Below are 24,389 nucleotides of genomic sequence, written 5' to 3'. Positions count from 1 at the left end.
AACAGGCTGATTATCAGCAGTGAGTGTGAGACTCTTTCTTTTGAAAGCCTTTTTTTTTTAAAGCAAGCTCTCCAGACATCCCAGTTGAGGTGTGAAAGGCCTGGAAACTGCTACAGCCACTTAGGCTGTTTCCATTTCAGCTATGAACGACAAAGTGATTAAAATGTTGCACTGTGCTCTACATCTTACTAAGAAAACTCTCAATGCTCTCACATAGCAATATTTATTCTGCACTTCAAAATTACTGCTGCAGTGCCAGAGCCAAAATATTTTACTGCACTCACTGCTCCTACACACAGTCCTATATCTAAGTACAGGACACAAAAGTGAGATTATTTTTGCATGGTAACAGTCGGGCAATAAAACATTTCCAATACTCGTATGGTGAACTCACAGGGCATTCTACAACACAGAAAGCATCATGCAGTCCAACAAATGCTTTAGGTCTTTGGCTTCCTTTCACAGAGTAAATAAACCTTTTCTACTTTCCATCCCCACTGTATTCTGCAGAACAAGATTTGTATCAGTACAAATCTCCACTTTTGAGTAGTTTTAACATAATGTATTACAGTGTGAGTGGAAGAAAAATCAGTCAAAAGAAAATAGGCTTAATCCTGGTTTAAGCCAGAACATACCCACATGGAAAGCACACGACCCACTCTACATGGAAGTGAACTGCAAAAATAGGAAAGGTGTATGAAAGAAAACATATTTGCCTACTTTCACATGTACTATGAAATACATCCTCTGTTTTTGAAGTCTCATTCTCCCAAAAAAGGGCACAGGAATGATCATGGATACAATGAAGCACACATTGTTTTCAACCTCCACTATCTGCATTGCTTACCTTCATTAACTGCATGAGGCTTAATAATGCAACAAGTACAGTTTGTGAATTTTGCAGTGTTGACTGGTCCATGACCTCCACTGGAGGGAAAGAACAACTCCAGCTCCTGAAAACAATTGTAATTGAATACATTTTAGTTTCATCTAGCTGCATACATCAGCTTTTATCATAAGTATCAACATCTGAACTATACATAATCACAGAAGATAAACCTTAATTATAGAATTTTTTTTGCTACAAATACTTTTAAATATAATATTTTCTCAAATATATCTTTCCCTCTCTGGCACCATTGCAACAATCTTAAAAACATGATTTCGATATTTCTTGCAAGTCTTCCTTTTCACTTCTGCAACACAATCTATTTCTGTTTAGAGCATTCAAAATGCTGCTGCCACAATCATAAGATAGAGATGTTCCCAGCTTTCTGAATTCTCTCTCTTTCCTCAGTACCTTTCTCAAATCCACTCCCATACATATAGATTTTATCTTCCCTCTTTTCACTTCATCTTTTCCAATGTATGAGCAAAAATGCAACTACCACCCGTTTCTCAGTATATTTTCTTTCCATATACGAAACTGACCACCACCCCATTTGTTTACAACTTTTTGCCTTAACCAACTTTTATTGGAGATTGTTGTCCACTTCTCATGCCTTAGTGACCCTGCATTTTTTGTTAATTTCAGCAAGTATAGCTACTTAGAAGAGACTGAACTGAAAAATAAAATTACTAAAAAGAAAATTGGTTCTGTCCTGGCTCAAACCAGGACACTTAGTGAATTGAAGCTGACAAACTCAATTGCTCTGATTTCTGGGATTAATCCAAATAACTTCTTTGCCTCAAATAATTTTCTTTCTTCCCACCATCACTATGCAGGTATCATACAGCTTGGGTCTTAGACTATACTATAATGTCAAGCCAGACTTTCTTTCTCAGTGATATTTGTTCACTGCCAGCTTCACACTTTTTCCATACCATTTATTCACATATGTTGCACAATATGCCAATTAACATTAGGCAAGTGCTTGAAACACAGATTTCATTTCAGACCTGTTGGTCAAATTCAGTGAGAGAACTGATAAATTTCTATTTAAGGGAAATAACAATATCCTGAAAACACTATTGCCAAATCTATCTGCTTTCTTCCCATGTTACAGTAGCAGTGGTAAAGGCCATTTCCTGGAATCATCTCATTTAATTTACTAGTTAAATTCAGATGGAATAGACTTAGATACCCGCCAGTCTATAGCTCATGGCACTCTGATGATTCCTGTAATCCTTACTTGAAAAATTGTATTATTCAAATGAATGGATTTTTCAATAGAAGGGAAGATAGGTTTTGTTCTTCTCTTAGCAAAAACTCAACATTTTAAGTGGGCATGTCTGAGACAAAAGGGTTCGCTTCCTACATCCTTCTACTTATAAAATGCTTTATGCTTCAAAGACCTTGCCTTGCTCTGTTAACTAAAGTTTACTTTACAAGAACCAGCCAGAAATTTACTATATTTAACAGTTGGATTTATCCATTAAAAATAATAATTGAGAAGTAACTAAATAACGCTGAAGGACTGGAATAATGAAATGCCAAACTAGTGGAGCCTTAAAAAGAAACTTCTTTGCCTTTATTCCAGGTCTAAAGAAATTTCAAAATTTGGCCTGCAGTGAGACACTAGCTTAGACTACACCAGAGGGATATTTAACCTTGTTATTTAGCCCCCAAAAGAACAATGCAGTCTTTCACAGTAACTGTTCAGTTTACAAAACATGTGGTTGGGACTTGGTTTTCCTTCAGAAGTTAGTTTTGGTCCCTTTATGTCTTTCTTTACAGTAAAGCTTCTGCAACATGCAGCCAACTAGTTTCCATGGCCACTGCTATGCAGCCATATAATACTGGGCCTACTAAATTAAAATAGGTGCAGGGGTATTAAATTTACAGTTTGGGTTGAGTCATTGAAGATAATATCACAGTAATAAAAATACTGCAAATGAATGGAGCCTTCAAACAGCATTTCAAAAACAATGAAATGTAAAACAACAACAAACTTAAGCCAAAGCACATACTTATGTTTCTAATAAATTTTTTATGCTAATAGATACTCTTTCCTACACTCTTGCACAGTTGGCACAGCAGTACACAGAAACAAAGAGAAATTTTAACCATTATTTATGAAGACATCTAGATATTTAACCAGAACTACAAAGACTTTTCTGACTTTAATTCTCCTTCAGCAGAAAAGGTCTATTTGATCCAAACTCCTTCTGACTATGCACCATCTCCATCAAGTCTGCCAGAAGAAAAAGCACTTCAGGTCCAGAATAAAATTTTGTATCAAAAGCAGAGGTGCATGGAGAAGATCCAGTGGCTTGGCAGATAAGTGAGATGAATGCTTGAGCAGCAGAAAACCACTAGGCCATACAGCCTAACAGCCAGCCAGACAAAGCAGCTAATCAACTCTGCCCTCACCACCAGGCTGTAAGCTCCACATATATTCTCTACAGTGCATCAATTAGCAGCTGATGAGGTATTCTGGGGCAGGTATCTCTCCAGCTAAGCTACTGCAGCTGTTCCAATTTAAACAGTGGAAAGACTAGGATCAGGGAGGCAAAAACTGGTACCTTTTCCCTGCTAGTCTAGAGCTAAGATACCGCAACACAATACCAACCAATCATGAGGCAAACTTTACTCTTGCCATCATTTACCAGTAAATCCATCCCACAACAATGCACACAAATAGTCACCTCAATTCTACAGAAATGCTAGTAACAGCTATCACTCAGTCCCAGTGGTTTTTCCTAGTACTAAGGAAAGATACATGTAAACAAAGCAAAAGAGACTCCTCAAAGCGAGGCCCACTGTGTTACTTCTCAAAACACAATGCAATACCAAGTGGCTTGTTTTCATAATTATTCATTCTGAACTATAACAGCAAAGGAAAGTATGCTGCAGGCAGAGGACAAATGAGCACTGTGGAGGAGAAGAGATAAGCAAAATACAGGAGGGCACAAAAGGATTTAATTGTTCAATCCCTTTCTTTTTATGACCAGCATCAGTCACTAGGCTATAGGTAGATTACTTAGACTATGTAATTAACTCAATGTGTGTGATGTACAGAAGACACTGAAAAGGAGCAGGCATTCTCTCCTGATTAAAGTACCCAGGGCTCCCCTTTGTGACAGAGGTAAGTAAGACTTCTGTTTTCAGACATTTTATTTTTCCATGCTAAAAAGGATCCACGAGGAATATATAAACTAGTTCTGAACTCAGTTGGGGGGGAAAATGAGGAATTCCCTACCCAGTTGCTACCAGATAAAGTAAAAATAAACCTCAGTCAACAAAAACAGTCATAAACTTACTTGAGCAGCTGAAGCAACTGAATCTGCGCCATGAGCTGCATTTCTTAGGCCATCGCATCCAAAGTTTGCTCTAATGCTGTCTGGTGCATCAGTCTGAGCCACTGCAGAGTTTGCTGGCCCCAGTAATGTTTTCCATTTACAAACTGCATCATCTCCTAAGATTTCCATAGCAACAATGGGACCGCTCGTTATAAACTGAAGTAGATCACTGCAAAATGGAAACGGCACATGGTGATCCATGCTATGAATTAAAACCAACAAAAACATATGATGCAATAGAGATGCTCGGAACTCAACTCAGCAAGGCCATGAGCAACCTGACTTAACTTTGAAGTTGGCTCTGCTTTGAGGAAGAACTAGATCACATACACACATTCCCTTATTATCGTTGTAGGAAAAGAACCAGCTAATACAAACTCACTCAAGCTACTGTGTAGTATGTTGGAGTTCACACCATATTTTAAAATATCAGTATTGGCAACAGTGAAAGAGACCCTGCCAATCATTTGTGAGACAGGAAGGACTCCTAAGCATGTCTCTTCTGCACAGCAGGATTTCAGGATCCTCAAACAAGCCCTGTGTGTGTTCCCCCACACTACTTCAGCACTGCTGTCAGGATGCATTGCTCCACTGCCACATGGATGTTTCCCATGGATTTTGCTCAACCAAAATCCAAAGTAGGAGAGAAGCAAGATTTGCAAAGTTCGTGTGGGAGAGGGGACTTAACCACAAAGTGAGTTATCACATCCTCACATAAGCAGAAGTCAAGTGATTTTAATGGGATGAATCTGAGTCAGGAGAAGAGATTGTCAGGAGCAGTATGCCTCCTGTCATGACCACCTCACTTGCATGGAAAACAACTACCCAACACTAGAAACCCAAATGTTCTATCTAAAAACTAAACAAAACATCTAACAGGAATTCTGTATCTTTACAAAACATGCATACCAATGAGCCTGCCTTTTCACTGTGTAGTCTGCACAGAACCAACAAAGGAGAAAGCTGACTCAATTGCTTTTTCTACTGCCTTAAAAAAAGAGCTTTGCACAATTATAATTGTGGACATGCATGCTCCTCCAACCATCTTCTTCCTAATTATCATTTATGCAGCGATCAGTGGGTAAAAAGAGAAATCCTACTAATTATTTTCTAAAGGAACAATATTAAAAATACAAAAAGTTACATTAATATAAAGAAACTACACAGGGAAAAGCTATTGGAACACAGGTTCTGTTGGTCAGAAACTGCTTGTCTAAGGTAACTAATTGGCTTACGCATACATGTACCCAAGAAAAAAGCAATTTCTACAACACTGCTTACTGTGCAGACTAATACTGAATATTAAATAATTTTTTAAATGAAATTCTTTAATGTGAAAAACATTCTTTTCCAAATAAGCAGAATTGGTATTTTCCCCTAGTATTCACTTAACTTACATTGTGAGTAGTGAACTTGAAAAGTAAATCTGAATTTAAAGACAAGTAATTTAGATATAAATGAATCTGAGGTTTTACATTCCACTGTTTTGAATATTCTTCTTCTATGCTTTCAATGCTTTATAACTACTCGTTTCTAATTTAGAGAAAATTCCTATACAGATGATGTAGCCAATAGGACTCCAGGATAAGAAACAGGCACATTACAGTGGACAAAGGCTACAGCTTCTCAGGTAATTACCCTAAGTGCAGATAAACATCTGTGAAATAACACTACAGGCAAAATTCTTGCTTATTTATCAGCATATTCAAGCAGGCTTGCTCAGCAAAGAAAAGGCAATTCTAATCTTCCTCTGATCTCCAACATGGTCAGACATAGCCTGGAGCCGCGTCTCTGAGAAGGACTGGAGGTTGGACTCACAATAATTCAGCTGCTGTTGCAATGGAGCAGCTGGCAGATCCTAATACTCAAGCATTTCGTGTCAATACTGACACCAGGTCTTTTGACTAGGTCAGTGCAAATCCATATTACAACATGGTTGAAAAACACAAGGCAGAGCTACACCCTCCTCCTAAAAGAGGCAGACAGTCAAGTTCAGAGGGAGGACAAGAAAGTTGTTTGTCAGCACTTTCAGGCAAAGTAGACAAGACACAACCTCTGGGTCATAAGCATTGGTCTGGTCAGTTAATGGAAAGATTAAGGTTTTTCATGTTAGGTGGAGCAGTCTAGAGGTGGAGCATCATGGAAGTCTGATGTTTTGTCCAAGGGTAGCACTACATTAAACAACTGCCCCATGCACTGTCCTTTCAGTTAGTTATGATTTGGGTTACTTGCTACCAAACCAATTCTCACAGCTAAGTGTTCTCCCTTAATTCTCATTATCTGCAAGCTCCACCCTGATCCTGAAGCTGCTCCTTCCCTTGGCTTTAAAGTTTTGCCTTGATAGCAGTATTTTCACTTCTAAGACACCAACTGCAATTCCCCTGATATCACCAGGCTGTAAAGAGTGTAAGTTAAAACTCCGGATAGCTGAAGTAAGGCTCTCTCCCTGCAGGAAGATGAACAGGATGCATACTTTGCAAAGGGCTCCATTCAAGACAAGTTCTGATTTTCCCATGGTCCTACAGTACCACAAATGGTAAGTGAATAATTTGCATTCAATAAATAAGCTTAATAGACATTGAGCTGAAATTGATATACCTACTTATAAAAAGGTTTTGCTTGATGGCCTACGTAGAGGTCAGCTGCTTCTTTTCTGGAAGAATAAAAATACATGAAGATGGATATATATAGATAAATGCACACACATATATAAATCCCCATGAAAACCACAAATTATCAGTCATCAGTAAGTTTCTAAAGACAGTATCTTCCCAACTGGACAGCTTGTGGGGTGCTTGTGCCCTGTAACAGAAACTACATTAACTTTCTGGCATAGTTTTCATGGTTATGAGCGCAGCTTGTGGCTGACTCCTCTTCATGCTCCTGCTTGGAAAGGAAGTAATAACTGCAGCCCGTAGCACCAACTTTCAGGGTCACTGATGGTCCTCACATTCTCAGGTTGAGAAATAAATGCAGCAGAGTTACCTTCTTTCCAAGCCAATGAAGTTTGGTTTAAAAGCATAAATAAACAACTTCTCTGCTTCACTGGAACTTACTTCCTTATCACCGCTAGTGTTTGATTACACTGGTGCACAAAAGAATATTACACAACCTGGTTCCTATTCAGTATCCTCAAGTATTATATGTCACATAGACAACACAATGTCTTCTAGATTAAAGCTTGCTTTCTCCCACATTTTCCCACTTGAAAACATAACTTGGTCTTGCACTTTCCCTTAAGGAACACAGCAGTTCCTACACACTGCTTTCTCTTAAAGCAATAGGGTTTCTGTAATGATGAGGGCTCCTTACATTGCCAGGCAAATAAAGGCCATCAGGCATACACAGTATGTCTGTGCCATAGCTGTTACTTAGCCTTTACTAAGGTACTGGAAGCAAAGGGATATCCTTGTCAGACAGGATGGTGGCACTCTCCAAGCTTTCTATTGCTACAAACACACTGTTTGCAGCACTGGGCTCAACTGCCCAACTGCACAAGTTTCAGGGACCATGGGTGCAGGTCCACCACACATCTACCAGTGGGCATACCATTCTGTGGTTCTTCACCCCACCACCCCCTGCAGCTAGCCAACCTACTCTCTTCCTTGCTTCTCATGTTTAACTCTTGCTTACTGCACTGCTTTTCTTTTACATGGCATATTCATGGGCGTTTTCAAGTCTAGCCCTGTCATTCTGTAGCTTCAAAATTCCAGTTCAGAAGTGCAGGCTTGGTTTTGGCTTGCTCCAAACCCTGGAGTATACTGCTTTCTGAAGCTTGTATTTGTAGAGAAGGACAAGATCTTCATGAGCACAGATAACTGAAAGCAAGCAATTCTGCTCACCCCTAGTCTGGGTACAAAGTTCATAAACAAAGCAGAGCTTGACAGAGACTAAGATTCCCACTTGGAAAATTGTTTTTACATGCAGAAACAGCTTTCTGATTTTTTCTGGTCTCTCATGCTCACTTTGAGCACTCCTCTATACTGACATAAATTACCTACATGTTTTTCAAATAACAGATTATACGAACAAAGGGAGGGTCCTGTCATCTGAAACACAACTTTTCACATCTCTCCGTCATTTGCAGTCCAGACTGTAGCCCAGTATTGCCAGAGGAAAGAAACAATCTCAAGAAGGACCTAAGAAAAAATTAATTTTCCTAATCTTGACAATAGTTGAACAGTCACAGCTTCCTCCAGCTTTTTTATCAAAATGACCATCTGCTATTTGGAACTGAATAATTCCTGGTTTGTTGCTTTCAGTTCATTCTAAGTATGAGCCATTAAAAATTCAAAATATTTTCACTGACCATACAGCTAATATGCTTTCCTTGCATTTCATAACCAAGGCAAAAACATGATTTCAAAATTATGCCAGTCACAGAACTCTTGCAATCTCAAGCTTCAAACCTACACTCCGCAAACAGCCTAAAGCTTTTGCTTATAATTCACTATTCACCAGAAAATCTCATTCTGAAACTAATTCACCAAATAATTTTGGAAAGCAACTATGAAAAAGGTATGCACATGGATTAATTATTATAATTTCTGAATGCAATAAATATTTGAGGGATGTATTTCTGAAACAGATTGAGCTCTAATACTCAGTTAAGAATTCCTATTGCAATAAATATAAATCTGCAGCTGTGCTGCGTAACTTTGTTCCTTTTTCATTTAATCTCTCTCATCAGTTCTCTGCTTTTGAAGAATGGAAAACAGTGTTCATCTGGCAATAATAGACTCAACTGACATATGATTAAATGAAGAGACTAAAGAGCTGACCTATCAAAGCAGGTGCCTCCTCTCATTTTCTTATCTTGGCTTCAATTTTCACAGAAGGCATGAATCTACTTAACAGTGATTGCCAGACAAATGTCAGTAATAACCCCTTCAAAGTAGCTGATGATGATGCTGGTTTGAACAAGCATGCCTGCAGAGATCTAAGGGTAGAAGACTTCGTCAAAGATGTACTTCTATCGTTTTAAAATGGAATAAGAAACAGAGTATACAGAGAAACCACAAATCCTAAAGACATTATTTGAAAAGTATCAAGTATCACAGTCCAATCTTGTGGTTATTAATAACTATTTTAAATTATACAAGACAACCAGGATTTTTTATGTAGCAATGGTCAATAAAAGTTCAAGTCTCAAAATTCCTTCCCTTCAGTGTGAGTCAATTCTAAAGCACGTGACTTGGCTCAACAGTTCTTCAAGTTCTCAGACAGATTCTGAAATAAAGAACCACCCAACACAACACTTGAGGATCAAATTTCTCAGATTGCAGGAGAGCAAGCCAAAAAAAGCTGTCTTGAAAGACATTGTGAATTGTAAATCAGCATTAGAAACCTGATTGAACTCATGAACTGGAGTAGTTTGAGACAGGATCTGGGACAAGTATTACCAAACACCACCAGAGGTAAATGCAGAGACAAGAGGAGGAAGTCACATAGTTGCTTCATCAGTATTTCAAATGCCAGGATGGTTTTGAGGTAAGGGAAAATTGTTTCCGACCTCACACAGAAACCATAAGATCTCATTAAAATGGTGTTATGTAAGACAAATAGCTCTTCTTTTCAACAAGTTTGGCAAAGCAGCAATGGAGACTTAGTGCTGTAACTTTGGGGAGGTCTTCTGTGATAAACTATGTTTTCTCTCCTCTGCAGTAAGCCTTTTTAAAACTCTTGTGGCTCAATGAGGTAAGCAGAGAACAGCAAAGGCTAGGGAGGATTAGGAAGATACATGAGTAAAATCTGTCCAATCCTGCAACAGCATCAGATCACTTGCTTTGCTTGGGACTTCCAGTCATTAGAAAGCAAACAAGTTTGGGTTCTGAGAGCACAAATTAAGATTTACTTTACAAACAGATTTACTAAGAGAAAACAAACCAACTACTTCAAAAACAACACTCTTATAATCAGCAATGTGGTTTGTATTAGTAAGACATGAGGTGAGGACATACAGACATCTCAATAGCAAACGCTGCTGAATTGCTAAAACTATGGTAGTCACCTTGGATTCATACAGAGACATTCTATATTTAATCACTCATACTCATTTGCACAGAACTTTTTAAGTTAGCTTAATTCACTACATGTTTTCAGAAACCTACATGATTATAGAACAGATGAGTCTTCCCTCTGTTACTCACTGGGGCGGATTTGATGTGTGGAACAAGACAGTATAGCTTCAGAGAACATTCCTAACTGCAAATATAATATTTAGATACAATAGACTGAACCTTAAAAATTCCTTACCTTGAAAGCACCATCATTTTGGCCTTAGTTATTGTAAATCCTGCATTAATAATTATATCCATTAATTCTCCAATCTTGAGTATTGCATCAGGTTTAATCAAAGCCAGTGTTCTGGGGAAAAAAAAAAAAAAAAGATACAGCCACCACTACTTTCCTTAGAGCATTTGGTATGCATGTTGAGTTTATATTCAGAGAAAAAAACATCCTATCAAAGGGAGAAATTCTGCTACAGTCAAACACCCTAGCCCTGTGTCTCATCAATTTCCATGCTGTTCTTGAATGCCAGCACAAGACATTATTGTGATAAGAACAAGCTTTGCACATTATAATTTCCTTGGCTTTCTAACCCAAGTCAGCCCACAGTGTTCCACCAGCAGTCATTATGTACTGGCTTCTCTCTTTACTCTCAAACACTTCTCCCTTAGCTAGTGTGTATCCTTACAGCTCCTCACTCATGGCTCTGGGTTAGGGTACAACCAATTTGTTCATGTATCCCTTTTTTTTTGAAGTTAACCATTACATACATAAAAATGAAGCTGTTAAAATTCCCTATTTAAAAATACTACATAAACACATACCTCTTCTGTAGAAATCAAAGTTAAATGATTGTTTTATTATTACTTTTAAATTATTTGGAGATCTCAGTGAGAATAAGGTCCTACTGTGCTTGGTACAGTACAAACATTTCATGGTACATTTGCATGCCAAATGGCTGACACTGTTAATAGACACAATAAAAGGTTGGCAGGGCAGAGGAGGTATTACGTCTCTTATACTGACTGACAGCTATATTCTAAGGGAGACCAATCCAAAAATCTCTACACTCTCCCCCACATCTTTGTTTCCAAGAACATCCTGTCTTCTTGATAATTATCTTTTTATATACTGTACATCCCCAAGGCCGGGACTGTTTTATTAGTGCGCTTTGCATAGCACCGAGTGCACCATCAGCACTAAACATATTATTAATCAAAAATAACAAGCACAAAAAGAAGGTCTGTAAAATGGCATTTTCTATTTGCATTCATCTTGTGGTGAGTCAGCTTCAAATGTGCTCAGCTTACAAATCAAGATATTTATTCAAGCCTGTATCTCAGAAACTCCACGTCTCTGACAATTCCATCTTTTACACTGTTCTCAACCATGAAGACCAGAACTTTTTTATTGCAGTACTTTCCTAAATGAAAGGCAAATAATTGCAAATCTCTCATTTTATATACCAGTGTAGCACGAAAAGCAGTCTTTAGATTAGTAGCAATATATTCTAGCCAGGGCAAATATGCTGAGGTTAGAGGAGATGGATGAACTTCCACTACATTTACTTTGAACCTTAAGTGACCCCAGATTGACAGATGCTTTGGGAACAGACAATCCATTTAACAGAAAATCTACATGAAGGGAGGAGGTGTTAGGACCAGGAAATGTAAAGAGGAAGATTTGCATGTATGTGACATTTAATCTGAAACTAAGGGAGAGATATAGATGACCTTCAGAGCTCAGAAACAGATTATTTCCTCAAGCACCAGGAAGCTCATACACACAGATCAGCTTAGGCTTGGAAACATGACACAAGAAGACTGATTGTCTAAGGGTGTAGCCAGAAACTGCATCAAAGTAGTCAACCAACCTATGCTTCAGTCCATTGCAGTGTAAACTAAAACTTGATGTAGCCCTGTCTTTAGATCAGGAAAGGCTGACCTCTGGCCAACATCCAGCACAGCATAGTCCATGGAGCCTGCTGCCCACCGCCTGTTCCCCTCTTCCCCACACAGCTCCACCTCTTTTTGTCATATTGTTTACCACATGACAGGGTGTGCCACAAGCATCAAGGCACATGAGGATAGGCTGGACTGATGACACGTAACCAACCCGTCACAAAATGCATGACCTGCATCCTGGTGTTAAGAGGTTCCCAACTCAGTTGTTTACTATGAACAGCAAGGATCAAACCACTGGAACGAGATCTCCTGTGCAGTTTGCATTTCCTTGAGGAATGCTTTTTTGATTCTACATTATTATAGAGGCTAGAGACTGCTAATGCTAGAAATAAATTGTCTCCTACTTTTCTCATTTCAAGTTTTCCAGTAAAACTGTAATTCCTAATAACATGTAATGAAATAGTGCATCATGAAGCAATTTACTACAAGACATCAATATAAGCTGCAGTGAGCAACTCTTATTTTTTTCCCTTAAACCAATACATAAACTTTAACATTTCAGTGTGAGCTTCCCAGAGGTATGGCAGATAAGAAAAGTATAATTCAGGATGCTGAAGACTGCTTCTGAGATTGGATTTTGATTTATGTGCCCTATTTTTAGTTTTAATTACGAATGTTTCTTGTGATTTGACAAGTCTGCAAAGTACATTTTTTAAACAGTTTTATGTCTAGAAACAAAGGAGAATGTATGAAAACTAAGCTAATTTGCTTACATTTTCAAGCAAATGTAAGCTTGAGTAGGGCAGTACTCCAGCAGTGAAACAACAGGAGATGGGCACTGATCAAAGAAATGGTGCACAATGCATGCCGTGGCTATGCTTGTGAGATCCACTTATTTCTAATAATACAACTATTGCATTACAGTAGCTTATGTCTTGTAGGGGAATAAAAAACACTTCTTACATCAATAACTGGAAGTGTAAGAATAACATATCCAATAAAAAATAATTTAAATCTTTCTGCCTGAGGCACAAGCTAACAGCATTTTCAAAACCAGTTATATTAATTGACTCTAAGAATAGCATACTTACACAGGACACATCAGTCAGACAGCTGTTTACCTCAGGTTACAATCACCCAGGATTACAAGTGAAAGACTACAGAAACAGAAATGCCTGTCCCATGCCAGTGACCACATAAGTGGTAAACTGTAGATAAGCTTATTCTTATTTATGCATTTTAGCCACTGTGACGGTTTCCTTATAATGTGCTGGGAGGGAAGCAGGTAAGAAGAATACTCAAATATGACTATATTTTAAAACTGACCCAAGACAGAAGAAGAACAGGTGTAGAAATTGAAACTCCATAATTCTGTCATAATAAATTGAGTCTTATTCAAGAAAGGGCCTATGCAAATCTAGCCTCTTTTTACATATCTGTTCTGTAATTCATGTACCTGGAGTTACATTAGCTTGTTTTACAAACAAAGGTGTCCAATTCAAAATGTCCAAGATTATTCATTTATATTCCTCAGTCTCTCTCAAAGGCCTTTGACAAGCCTGTCTGCATACATATTCAGTAATCAAAGTATTTCCAAAGTCAAACTAAACTGCAAATAGTCCTGTACAGCACAAAGGCAAGTAAAAGACAGCCAAACATTCTGTGTCATACAACATCCTTAGAACTATAATTAGAATTCCAGCTACAGATTATTTTAGGAATTATTGCATGTTGCAGAAATGTTACTACATATATTTAACTAGTAACTACTGTAAAGCCTGCTAGGACCAAGCCAAAAAGACAAATACCTCATATGCAACTGTTTTGCCCAAGGACTCTTAATATAATGCTGTTTACCTAGTGAAAGCTTCTGTGGAGACTGGATTTTATGGATGTCTCGCCTGTTGAAGACACCTTTCACTGTGTTCCTTTGGGCTATTCTGAATATGTAACACCACTTGTGTATCTATGTTATCTTTCAGCCAACATTGCTAAAATGTTTTCCAAACAGCTGACATGTCATAAATTCCCTTCCTTCTTTTTGTAGAGCAGCAAAAAAACTCACTCCCCCCAACGACCACTTCATTGACACAACTACAGTGCTGCTGTACAGGTGGCAACTTCCCTTACAAGAAGAGAATGTTATTTTATCACAGGCTGCCTTTTCTTGGTATAAACGCATCAGCACTAAGGCTGATGCTAGTTTAGGCAGAGCAGAAAATAATTATAAAAAGTTGTATTTATATAAAGACCGTAAACAAGACATGTAATCTACTCAAGGCTCCACTGAGGAACAGTGAGAGTAGCCACATATTCAGAAGCCATCCTGTGGTGTTCTCCACCTTCTTTGCTATTCTTCCACCATTCTCAAACCCATTTTGGAGAAAAAGTACCAGGAGAACTTCTGGAAATATAGTGTCACAGTCATTTCCATGTTTTTGTGAGGTTAAGACAAAGATGTATGTTAGAACTTGCAACATTTCTTGTATGTCTGGTTGTTTATAACTCTCCAAGAAGAGGTCCAAATACACCCAGTTAGTGGGAGGGAGCAAGAAAGTAGGCAAATAGGGTTCACTAGAACATCATGCCCAAGAACACAGCCTATGCTCTTTAAAAATAAAACTGGACCAAATTATCAAAATTTACTAATTTGCAAACTCAGAGATTACCTTCACTGAAGTCAAACCAGATTTAAATCCCATGTAAATTAATCTTATTGTCATTATAAAATGTCTTAACAAACAAGTCTATAGGTTTTATTGGCATTCTCTCTCTATACTTCCTGTCCTCATGAATACAGAGTTTGTGAGATGCTGAAAAAAATCTCAGAAAAAATCCTCCATAGTAGGAAAAACAATGAAGAACAGGACTGGGACTCCCTCGCTCCTGATGCTACAGTTGCCAGTTACTAACACAGAGTAGGTCTGATTGGTAAGGCACTAGGCTTCTGAACAAAACCCCAGAGAGACAGCTGCTAGTCTCACAGGATTCAGGACTTTTGAGCCCAGCACACATCAGTGCTACCGTAACAATTCTGCCCCCAGAGAATTCACAAATAACAAGAATGCTACTGCTGCCTGCCCCAGGGGAGTAACAAAGCTGAACAGGACACACTGTTGTCCTCCTCCCTCTCTTCTCTTTTTAGAGACCTAGAGGAGGCAGTAGTTGACACCATGGAGAAGCTGGCCTTGAAGATTTATCAGGTAACAATGGCTGTCATGAGTTCACCTGTGGGCTTGTGAGCAGGGACCACTGTGCTTCCCTCTGGCTACCAGTGTGCCAGATCACTTCACACTTCCTTTTTCCATAGTACAGAAAACTTACCTCATTTCCAGCAAAGAACAACTATTTTGAAAATCCAATCACAAAGGATAATTTTTTTAAATTTGCTTTCTTACCTCTCTGTGCGGCTCCCCAGCTTGCGGGCTGTATATTGATCCCCATAGTCCACTAAGGTCAGATGACGGGAAAAAACTGTGATTTTGTTGCCCACAAATAAATCCTCAAGGTGTAAGCTCTCATACTTTGTGCGCTTCAGAAAGGTGCGATGGTTCTTCACATCATACTGCAGAGAAAAGATTGAAATCTACCATAGCAAGAGATTTAACCAGCAGGCAAACTCAACATAATTTTTACGCTACCTTCAGAAATTTCCATAGTGCTGTGGGATTGAATCTGACCACTATATTGATTTAATTCCTAAACCTTTCAACTTGCAGGTGTACCAGGAACATTTAGAAGACTAAACCACAGTTACAAATTTATTCCATTTAAATAGTCTTAGGCTGACAGCTATCTTTGCATTTTTTATTTTATCATTTGCTTGTGCTGACTCAAGCTGTGATAAATGATTCAGGTGCCTAGTGGATACCTCTGCCCAGTCTCACCAAGAGCTCCACTAGCAGATCTCTGCTGTTTCACAGACCAATGGTTCACACCAGGAACGATCAAGATACACACTGTGGCAGTGTCACTTCTCCAGGGCATCGTTCCAATGATACTATGCTTTGTTTAACTGCCTAAGACTCAGAATTAGGGACGGATGGATGAATGCAACACTAGGCTGAGACACTCTCACTGCCTGGAGCTGTAAGCTCAAAAGCCTGTCAAGATAACTCAGTCATACATCATCATTCCAAGCAAGAAGCCAAATGTTAATGTGTACTTTTTGAGGTGGCCTGGCAAAGCACAAAGGGCAGACTGCTGAACAGTTTCTTCACTGCATTTAGATAATACAAATGCCTTCAGTTTCCTGGGAAAGTGGAATTCTATGGAAGGAAGAGCTTTGTCTTCCTCAGGCCCAACCTTCCCTTCTCTGTCTTGAATTACATGTACTGTCCTCCCATACAGGTATATTGACTAGAATAGTATTTAAATAAAGAACATAATTACCATAAATTTTTGAGAAAAAAAAATTAAGACCAAAATTACACGCTCCCTTCATGTTCTGAAATGTATGAATACATTTCTCTCCTGTTAGAAGGCTAGAAGAATTTTAAGTCTTCCCACTACAGTAAAAACTTCGCAGATCAGGGAATATACATTATTTTGATACTTCCGTCTGCTGAGGCAGGATTATAAGGAAGAATCATTCTGTGCCAAAATGTCTTCAGTGCCTCATCTGTGCTCCTACTAAGTGTCCTCTATTGCAGTGTGGTAGGGAATGAAATCACAGCATGCTGAAAAAAAATATCATTTTAATTCAGCTACTTGTTTTTTCCTGGACTTTGTCAGGAAGCCTATTAACTGATTTGAACATATTCAAATTATTCAATATCTTGACTAAAATGCCAAACATTTTGTTGGTTATATCACCAACAGTTGCTAGAAAGGCACCCTGAGCTGCTTCTCTCTTCTCAAGCAGAAAATAAAATTGGTGGAGAGGCATAGACCTCTGCTAAAGAATTCTCCTTTAGAGTGAAATTTTGGATCAGTTTGACTTTTTTATAAAGTGAATGATAAGCCACAGCAGAAGAAATGTGAGACTGTTGAGACTGTTCCCCCCTTGCGCATGTACCTGGAGGAGTAATCAAAACAAAATAGTTCAGTGCTAAGAATCTGTAATTTTTTAAGTTTTTCTTCTCTTTTTAGGAAGCTTCCTGTACCAAGATAAGTTTTTCAACCTTTTAGAATTCCCAAAGAGAGTCATTAACTATGGAAAATTCAGAGAACAGGGCAACTCTGTCAAAAGTTTGATCATAAGAGCTGCTCACTGTCCTTGGAAAAAAACTTCTGCTGTCTTCTTCCAGCTGCAAAGCAAGCTGGAAACTTGCGTCATTATTCCCACTGTCACTTTTCTTCAGAAGAACCAACACATGAAGGACTGAGAAAGAAAAGGACAGCAGAGGACTTCACATAACACAAGCTTCCAACAGCTCTGCTTCACCCTCAGCTAAGATGTGAGATAAAGGATGCTTAACGTCAGGGAGGCGGGAAAAGCAATGAAGCATCTTTCTCAATAAGCAGGGAGAAGCTGGCTCATATCCGTTACCTCAGATGCCTACATCTCCTCAGACACATTAGAGTTAAAAGCAGGCTGTCATCTCCTCAGAAAGATACCAAAAGATGCAGAAGAATTAGACAATAAAAAAGAATCACCAAATTCTGCAGAAATTAAAAAAAAATAAAAATCCAGAAGATAATCCTACATTTAATCTGTCTCATATTTTGAGATTTTGAGATTTTCTTTCTATAGTGGTTGTTCCATGCATTTTTCCTTTTTGATCCCAGACCACACTATCTTCACCTAAGAGCACACAAGCAAAATACAGAAGTCTACCAAGTCATAGGTATTTAATGCTGAATGCATTACGAAGCTCAGGAACACTTTGAAAGCTCTTGGTTTTGAGACGTTTAGGTGAAATGAACAACAATTTTGCCAGCCTACACATGGTTGTGTAGGAAGATTATTACAGCTCCTGACTGATTAGCTAAACTATCTCTGTGAAATGAAAAATAAAAATCCTCACATTTTGATAACTGTGCACACACAGGCAACATAGAAAGAACTAACTCAAAAGGGAGAACAATATGACAGAGGTTTTTTTAAGAGATTGTCAGACAAAGTGCAAAGTGTATCTCCTCACACAGGTGGGTTACGATGGTTTCAATGAGCAGTACTTGGCTAAGAAAAGGCAGGTTTCACTACCTTTCTTATTTCTGCATTTGATATTTATAGCTGGAAAACTAAAATTGTATAACAAAATGACTAAGTGTGAATATCCAAATCAAGGCTATTCTCAGACCCTTAAGTCTTCATTAAAAATTAGAAAAGACTAGTCCAAACCATTCACTCATTCCTAAAAATTCCTACAAGTTGGCTTAATAGAACTATCCTTACAGTACATAGTACATATTTATATATATGCCTGCTACTACAAAATGCTTGTTTTAACCTGTTACCAATAAACAATGGGGATTAGTTGTACGAACCACAAGTCAGAAAGATCTGTGCAAGCACCACAGACAGAAAAATCCATATCCCCCTGTGGGAAACATCCTTCTTTCCATGAAAACCTAATTAAGAGCAATTGACCATTTCCTCTACTTTGAGAAGACTTACATTTTACTCTTCAGAGACTTCTGGAATTCCAGCTGAAGCTTATTTGGAATCAGCTTCAACTTATGTTTCTCAAGCAGTAAGTCATCACTGCTGAATTTCAGTTCAGAAACCCAGGCAGAAACAGAATGAAAATGGATTTGTGAAAAGTGAGCTTTTAGAGAAAATTAACAAACAAAAAACCAAACATAAATATGGAAGCTCTTCCACATGCTTCTCTGTGAAATTGTATTCCTGCCTTTCTTTTAGTTTTAGAAACAGAGCAAGATACTTCTTAAATTACATTCTCCTTATATAGAAAATGTATAGGCATAGGCAGTGGCTTGCCATTTTATAAACTGTTGAACTGGATATTACATTTATGACAATAGATTATTTTATTCTTACCATTTCTACTGATCCATCTTTTGGATAATACAGAAGTTCATAACGCCGAAATAGTGAAGCATTTGGATCATACCATTCAGCAGTGAAAGCAAACCTGTCGTCTTGACTCTGGAAAAAGAAAAAGGGGGAAAAGAGCTATTACAGAAAGCAGATATATATAAAAACACAAAAATAAAAAATGTCCTTGCATTTGTTATCAGAAAAACACATGAAAAAAACCACTAGTAAATGTGCTTGTACATCATCATCTGCTTAGCACAGCTAATGAAATCTTTTCACTTGTTCGTGATCATCTTTTAAGTATGATGGAAACAGCATAGCAGTGTTCCAGGCAATCTCAGAACTTACTCTGATTTCATCATTCACAAAATGTGGACTGATGTAGAAGTCATTGTTAGACTTCTTAAGTCAAAGTATTTGATTTACTTTCATTTGTTAAAAAGAACATGTCTGCTCAAAACTAAATTACAGAATCTTAACACATTTTTTACACATCCTACAAGAAAACACTTTCCTCTTCCTGAGCACTCATATCTGAGCTTGTATTAATGATAATATAAACATATTCAAATCAAGGACATTAGTTTGATTCATTACTACTTCCTGAAATTTACATAAACATAAGTAGCCCGATTTCATTTACAACTCATTTGTTACCCCTAAGGAGTGTGACAAGAAAGCTGGACTGCAATAATTCTAAAAATATAGCTACAACCATAGTTTCTCTCCATTCCTTATCATTCAAAGGAGGATAACCCTCTATAGGAAAGAAGCACAAAGGCCATGCAATGCATGTGGACATGCAGTTCTAGCACCTCTTAATGGTATATGTTTTGGCTATTGATACTGCAACTTGAGTTATTTGAGAGCTGTTCGATGAAGCTCTACTTTTTTAGTTTCCACACCTCCTCTAAGGGTGATGGGTGCTCCTGAGGATAAGCATGGTCTTGGCACAAGCTTCCACTCTTTAGGGTTATTTGTACTCTTGTTACACATCTTAAAACTCTAGGTATCACTGGAAGTTCCAGTTGAAGCCCTGTAGGCCTTTTTAATGCTTCAGATTTTAGAAAGCAGCGGCATTTCAGTTCTTTCAAAGACTGCCCAGGAAGCAACAGGACAGAAAGAATTCCCATGGGCTTCCATGACTATTCTGGAACACTAGCAGGAAAAAAAAAAATCATCTTTTTCCTCATGAGTGCAAGCCTACAGACATACAGACATTTAAAAAAAACCCAAGCCTAAATAAAACCAAGACAAACCAAAACAAACAAAAAACCCAAAACAAGAACAGTGATCTTGCTTTTGTTGTCAGTGCACTTTTTCTTTCAGCATCTTCATCTTAAAACTGATTTAGAATTAAGTGCTTTTGCAGGCTGAAGTCCTAATACAAGCAGCAGCAAAAAAGAATGAGATAATGAAGAACAATTTCAGAATTTTACAATGTGATGAATACCTGTACCTGCTCAGTTAAAAGCAGCACAGCAAGTGCCCCACCTCCTGTCAGCCCTTACAGTACCCCAGGTTTACCCTAGTTTCCGGTCCATACTTGAGCCACACATGCTTGTGTCTTCATTCCTACTGCCATCATTCTGGAGATATATAAGCTAAAACAAATGCTTTCTTATGTCAAAACTCAACCTTAACTTTTCTATATAGGCATGTCGTTGGCAATAAGCATTAAGAACAGCTGGCAGGCAATCATAAATAACTGATTTCAACCTTGGTCTTAAATACATTTAAACTGCTGGAAGACAAGACATTTGATTGATTAATTTGACCATCATCTTGTCAAGGATGGATGTTATAGGGAAGGAGTTATCTACCAAAGAGGTTGTCTAAAAAGAAAAACAGTTCTGTTGGTAGAGTACTACCTCCAGAAGTTGACTAGTGATGCATGAAATAAAAAAAGTAAATACCTTAGTATTTATCCTTAGTAAATACCTCCTCATAACATGAAGACATATATAATTGCATTATTTTATGCTATTTATTTCATACTGTAGCATCACTTTCAACTACATTTTTTAGGTAGCAGTTGCAAGAGAAGCTACTGATTTCCATTTAAGCAAAACTTCTGGAATTTCCAAATCATTACGCATCTTGGGGAAGTAATGTATTTATGTAAACAAGCAAAGAAAGCATAATGAGTCTTTTCACTTGGCTACCAGCATCAGTCATTGGCACCTTCATGTTTACAGTGAGAAACTACATTGTTTGGCTTGAAAATTATCTGTTTTTTTCTTTTAACACAACCTTGGTTTTAAGATCCATTTGAAATTAATTTTATAAGATCTCACTCAATGTCTGAGCTATTCAAAATTTTTTTATTCCGTAAAATATGCTGACCACTGCTTCTAACTCAGCTGAATGGCAAAAATGACCATTCTGTATTATCTTCTTTTAGTATTGTAAGCAAAGGCAAGGTAACAAATGCTACTTAAGACTTGAAAAACACCAGAGAGCTAACCCTCAAATGCCCAGTAATGTTATCAGTAAGCAGGAAAGCTTGAATTTATAATTATTTTGTATCTGGAAAGTATAAAAAGCTAAGTTTCCTAAAACAACCAAAACAAAGTCTGTAAAGGGTCTCATGGCCCGTAACTAGACTTTTCTCTGCTTTATGGACACTAAATTATCACAATAAATATTTATAAATGCAGAGAGCAATATCAGAAGAAAACTTAAGAGCTTATGGGAAACATTGTAAAAATAATTGGATATGGATTATGTTTGCAAACAGGCAGACTGTTTCAGAGTAGCACACTGAAAAGTGAAGAAATTCAATATTAAAAGCAAGCTGAAGACCCTGTAAAGTACAACGTAAAACATAGCAGGACCCCAGTTTTACTCTCACAGATTCATGCATATAGCCTTAAAACAGATTGAAGACAATCCAGAATACAGTCATGACATGGAGTAATATGAACATCTTCTGGTGAGCCCTTGCCAGGCATCACCGTAAAACTGCCACCCCAAGCCACCAAAAGCACCAACCAATTTAAAATCATAAGTTTAAAAAATTAGTACATATTAAGCTCATAACACATCTTTCTAAATGAGATCTGGGACCTTTATTTACTTATTTAATGCAGAAGTAGGATTTTGAAGGCAAAAACCCAACACAAAAAAAATTTCCACTTCCCACCACATATTGTAAGGATTGCAATACAATTTTAAGTCCTCATACCCCTGAAACTACCTTTCCTGATCACTTACTTTCAATCAATTTACTGCTAAATCAACTGAACTGGTACAGCAAACAACTTTCTTACATACATTTCACTAGTGTGCCCTAGACTGCAATGTAGAAAGGAGTCTCAAATATGAAAAAGTACTATGGGAGACACATTACGTTTCATCCTTGGCTTCTCTTCAATCTCCTAACATAGGAAACTCAAGAAGAAGATAATTGTCCAGGGCAGAGTGATTAGAGCTCAGCGATGACCTGTCAGGTGGTATGATGTTCAATACACCACCCTGCTTCAGATCAGTGCAGAGTCCTGAATGGAGATTTCACAGCCCCTGGCCAGAGGGTCCTGGCACCTCATTGCCCCAGGAAATGGCTGAACACGTAATTCACCAGTGAAATCACATCACTGTGAGCAGCTCAAGTGAACAAATCAAGCCAATCTCTAAGTACCATTATAACTCAGAAATTCTTGCTTTAAAGCATTAGTTTCCACTCATTTCTGTACCATGCCTTCATTAAAATCACATACAGCCCCTGCTCTCATGACTACTAATTGACCAAGCAATATCTAATGGGGGAGAAATAATTTTTTGTAACTTTTCACATCAGTGGAAAAACTACCAGCATTAAAAAAAAAAAAACCCAGCAGCGACTGTGCAGTTTGTATTCACATACTGATAGTTTTAGGGTAGCTGTCTTTAGCTCAATTTTTACAGCGCCTTTCTACAGAAAAATCTAGGGCCATTGAATTCTGCGATGTCAAGAGTTCACCGACTGTGAGTATGGAAATAATAATCTTTTTCTATCTTCCTCCTCTTACAAGCTGCATGGGAAAACATTTTGATGCATGTGTAAGTTTTGCTAGCTTATGCTTTTTTATTTATATTAGTATGTGTGAATACACATCTGTCTAAGGTGCAGGTGCAGCTACATTCCAGATAAACCATTTCCTTCTACAGCAGTTTCTTGTGACTACAGTTCTTTCATAAATGCTCAGATTTAGCTTCTAGAACTTAGTCCTATGCTAGCTAAGAATGACTGCTTCCCCCAACATGTTCAGAATTAAGTACAAAATTTCATTTTTTTAAAATTCAGCTTTATTTCAATAAATGTTTCTGATGTGTGCAGAGCCATCCTAGTGTGCATTCCTTAGACAGATGTTGGCCTCACGTTCTTCAGACAGTGGGCTTGAAGCGGGGGACTGACCACCTGCCTTCATCAAGAACATTATTGCCAGAACTGGGTCCAGAAGTTATTGGTGTAGAGGGTATGATCAATCTCTAACAGCAGGTACCTAAGTGCTGTTATGAATTATTTAGAACACTTTCTCAAAGCTCAGAAATCACTCATCACTCATCTTCCAGATCAATCACCACTTCAGATTTAACTCTACCGCCAGAGGGCTTCAGCACAAATGAAATGAAAAGAAAGTCACCAATGAACTCCTAGTCTGAGGAGCAAGAGTCACGAATTTCAGTCAGATCTATCCCCCCTGTCTGCAAAGGAGCTACTCACAGTCTTTTAACTCCCCCAGCAGGTCATGTAAGGTAAGCATTCTCACAGTATCACCCACTTTTAAGAGCTCCAGAAACACTATGATTGCTTTAAGCAGTTCATTGTTATTAGTTTTCCTGTTCTCCCATTCTGACATGCCGCTCGCTTTGCTTTATTTTCAGCTGAATGCTTTTAGATGCATCTATCTGGGGAACCACAGGCCCGGCAGTACACCCAGCTTTCCAAGTAGCACTGAGTGCTTGTGAATTTAGAACATCATACAAAAAATGTAACTTCAATTAGATATAAAGATTGTCACAACCAGTGGGTTAGAATTGCTTTTCTTTCATGCAAGGACATCTTAAAATATGACAGTCCGCTGCAGATAAATCTATAGAGCTCAAAAAGAAAAATCCGAACCACTTAAACCAATTGGAATTCTACATAAAATGCTGAAGTCAGGACATCACACAGAACTTGTCAAGTTCAATTACATTAGTAGATGTCAAAATATTTAAAGCTTCCATACTCCATTTGTGCAATCAAATTTCACCTGAGGGGTGGGGTGAGGGAGTTGCAGGAATCACAAACAACTTATTGGACT

General features: G+C 38.0%; 1 protein-coding gene across 1 annotated transcript in view; it reads right to left on the bottom strand.

Moving 5' to 3' along the window:
- The window catches only part of NME7 (NME/NM23 family member 7), a 76,535-nt gene extending 52,593 nt beyond the window's left edge, over positions 1-23,942 (bottom strand). Inside the window, exons 1-7 of the mRNA XM_009998275.1 lie at positions 23,853-23,942; positions 19,102-19,209; positions 15,554-15,720; positions 10,498-10,608; positions 6,845-6,895; positions 4,204-4,411; positions 848-953 (exon numbers count right to left, since the gene is read on the bottom strand). Coding sequence (XP_009996577.1) covers positions 848-953; positions 4,204-4,411; positions 6,845-6,895; positions 10,498-10,608; positions 15,554-15,720; positions 19,102-19,209; positions 23,853-23,942 — 841 coding nt within the window. The remainder of the gene's footprint in view (positions 1-847; positions 954-4,203; positions 4,412-6,844; positions 6,896-10,497; positions 10,609-15,553; positions 15,721-19,101; positions 19,210-23,852) is intronic.
- Between the last annotated feature and the right edge of the window lie 447 nt (positions 23,943-24,389).

The sequence above is a fragment of the Chaetura pelagica genome, unplaced genomic scaffold (genome assembly GCF_000747805.2).
Source record: "Chaetura pelagica isolate M959 unplaced genomic scaffold, ChaPel_1.0 scaffold65, whole genome shotgun sequence".
Lineage (NCBI taxonomy): Eukaryota > Metazoa > Chordata > Aves > Apodiformes > Apodidae > Chaetura > Chaetura pelagica.
The sequence above is the reverse complement of the archived record's forward strand: the minus strand, read 5'-3'. Positions and strand labels throughout refer to the sequence as shown.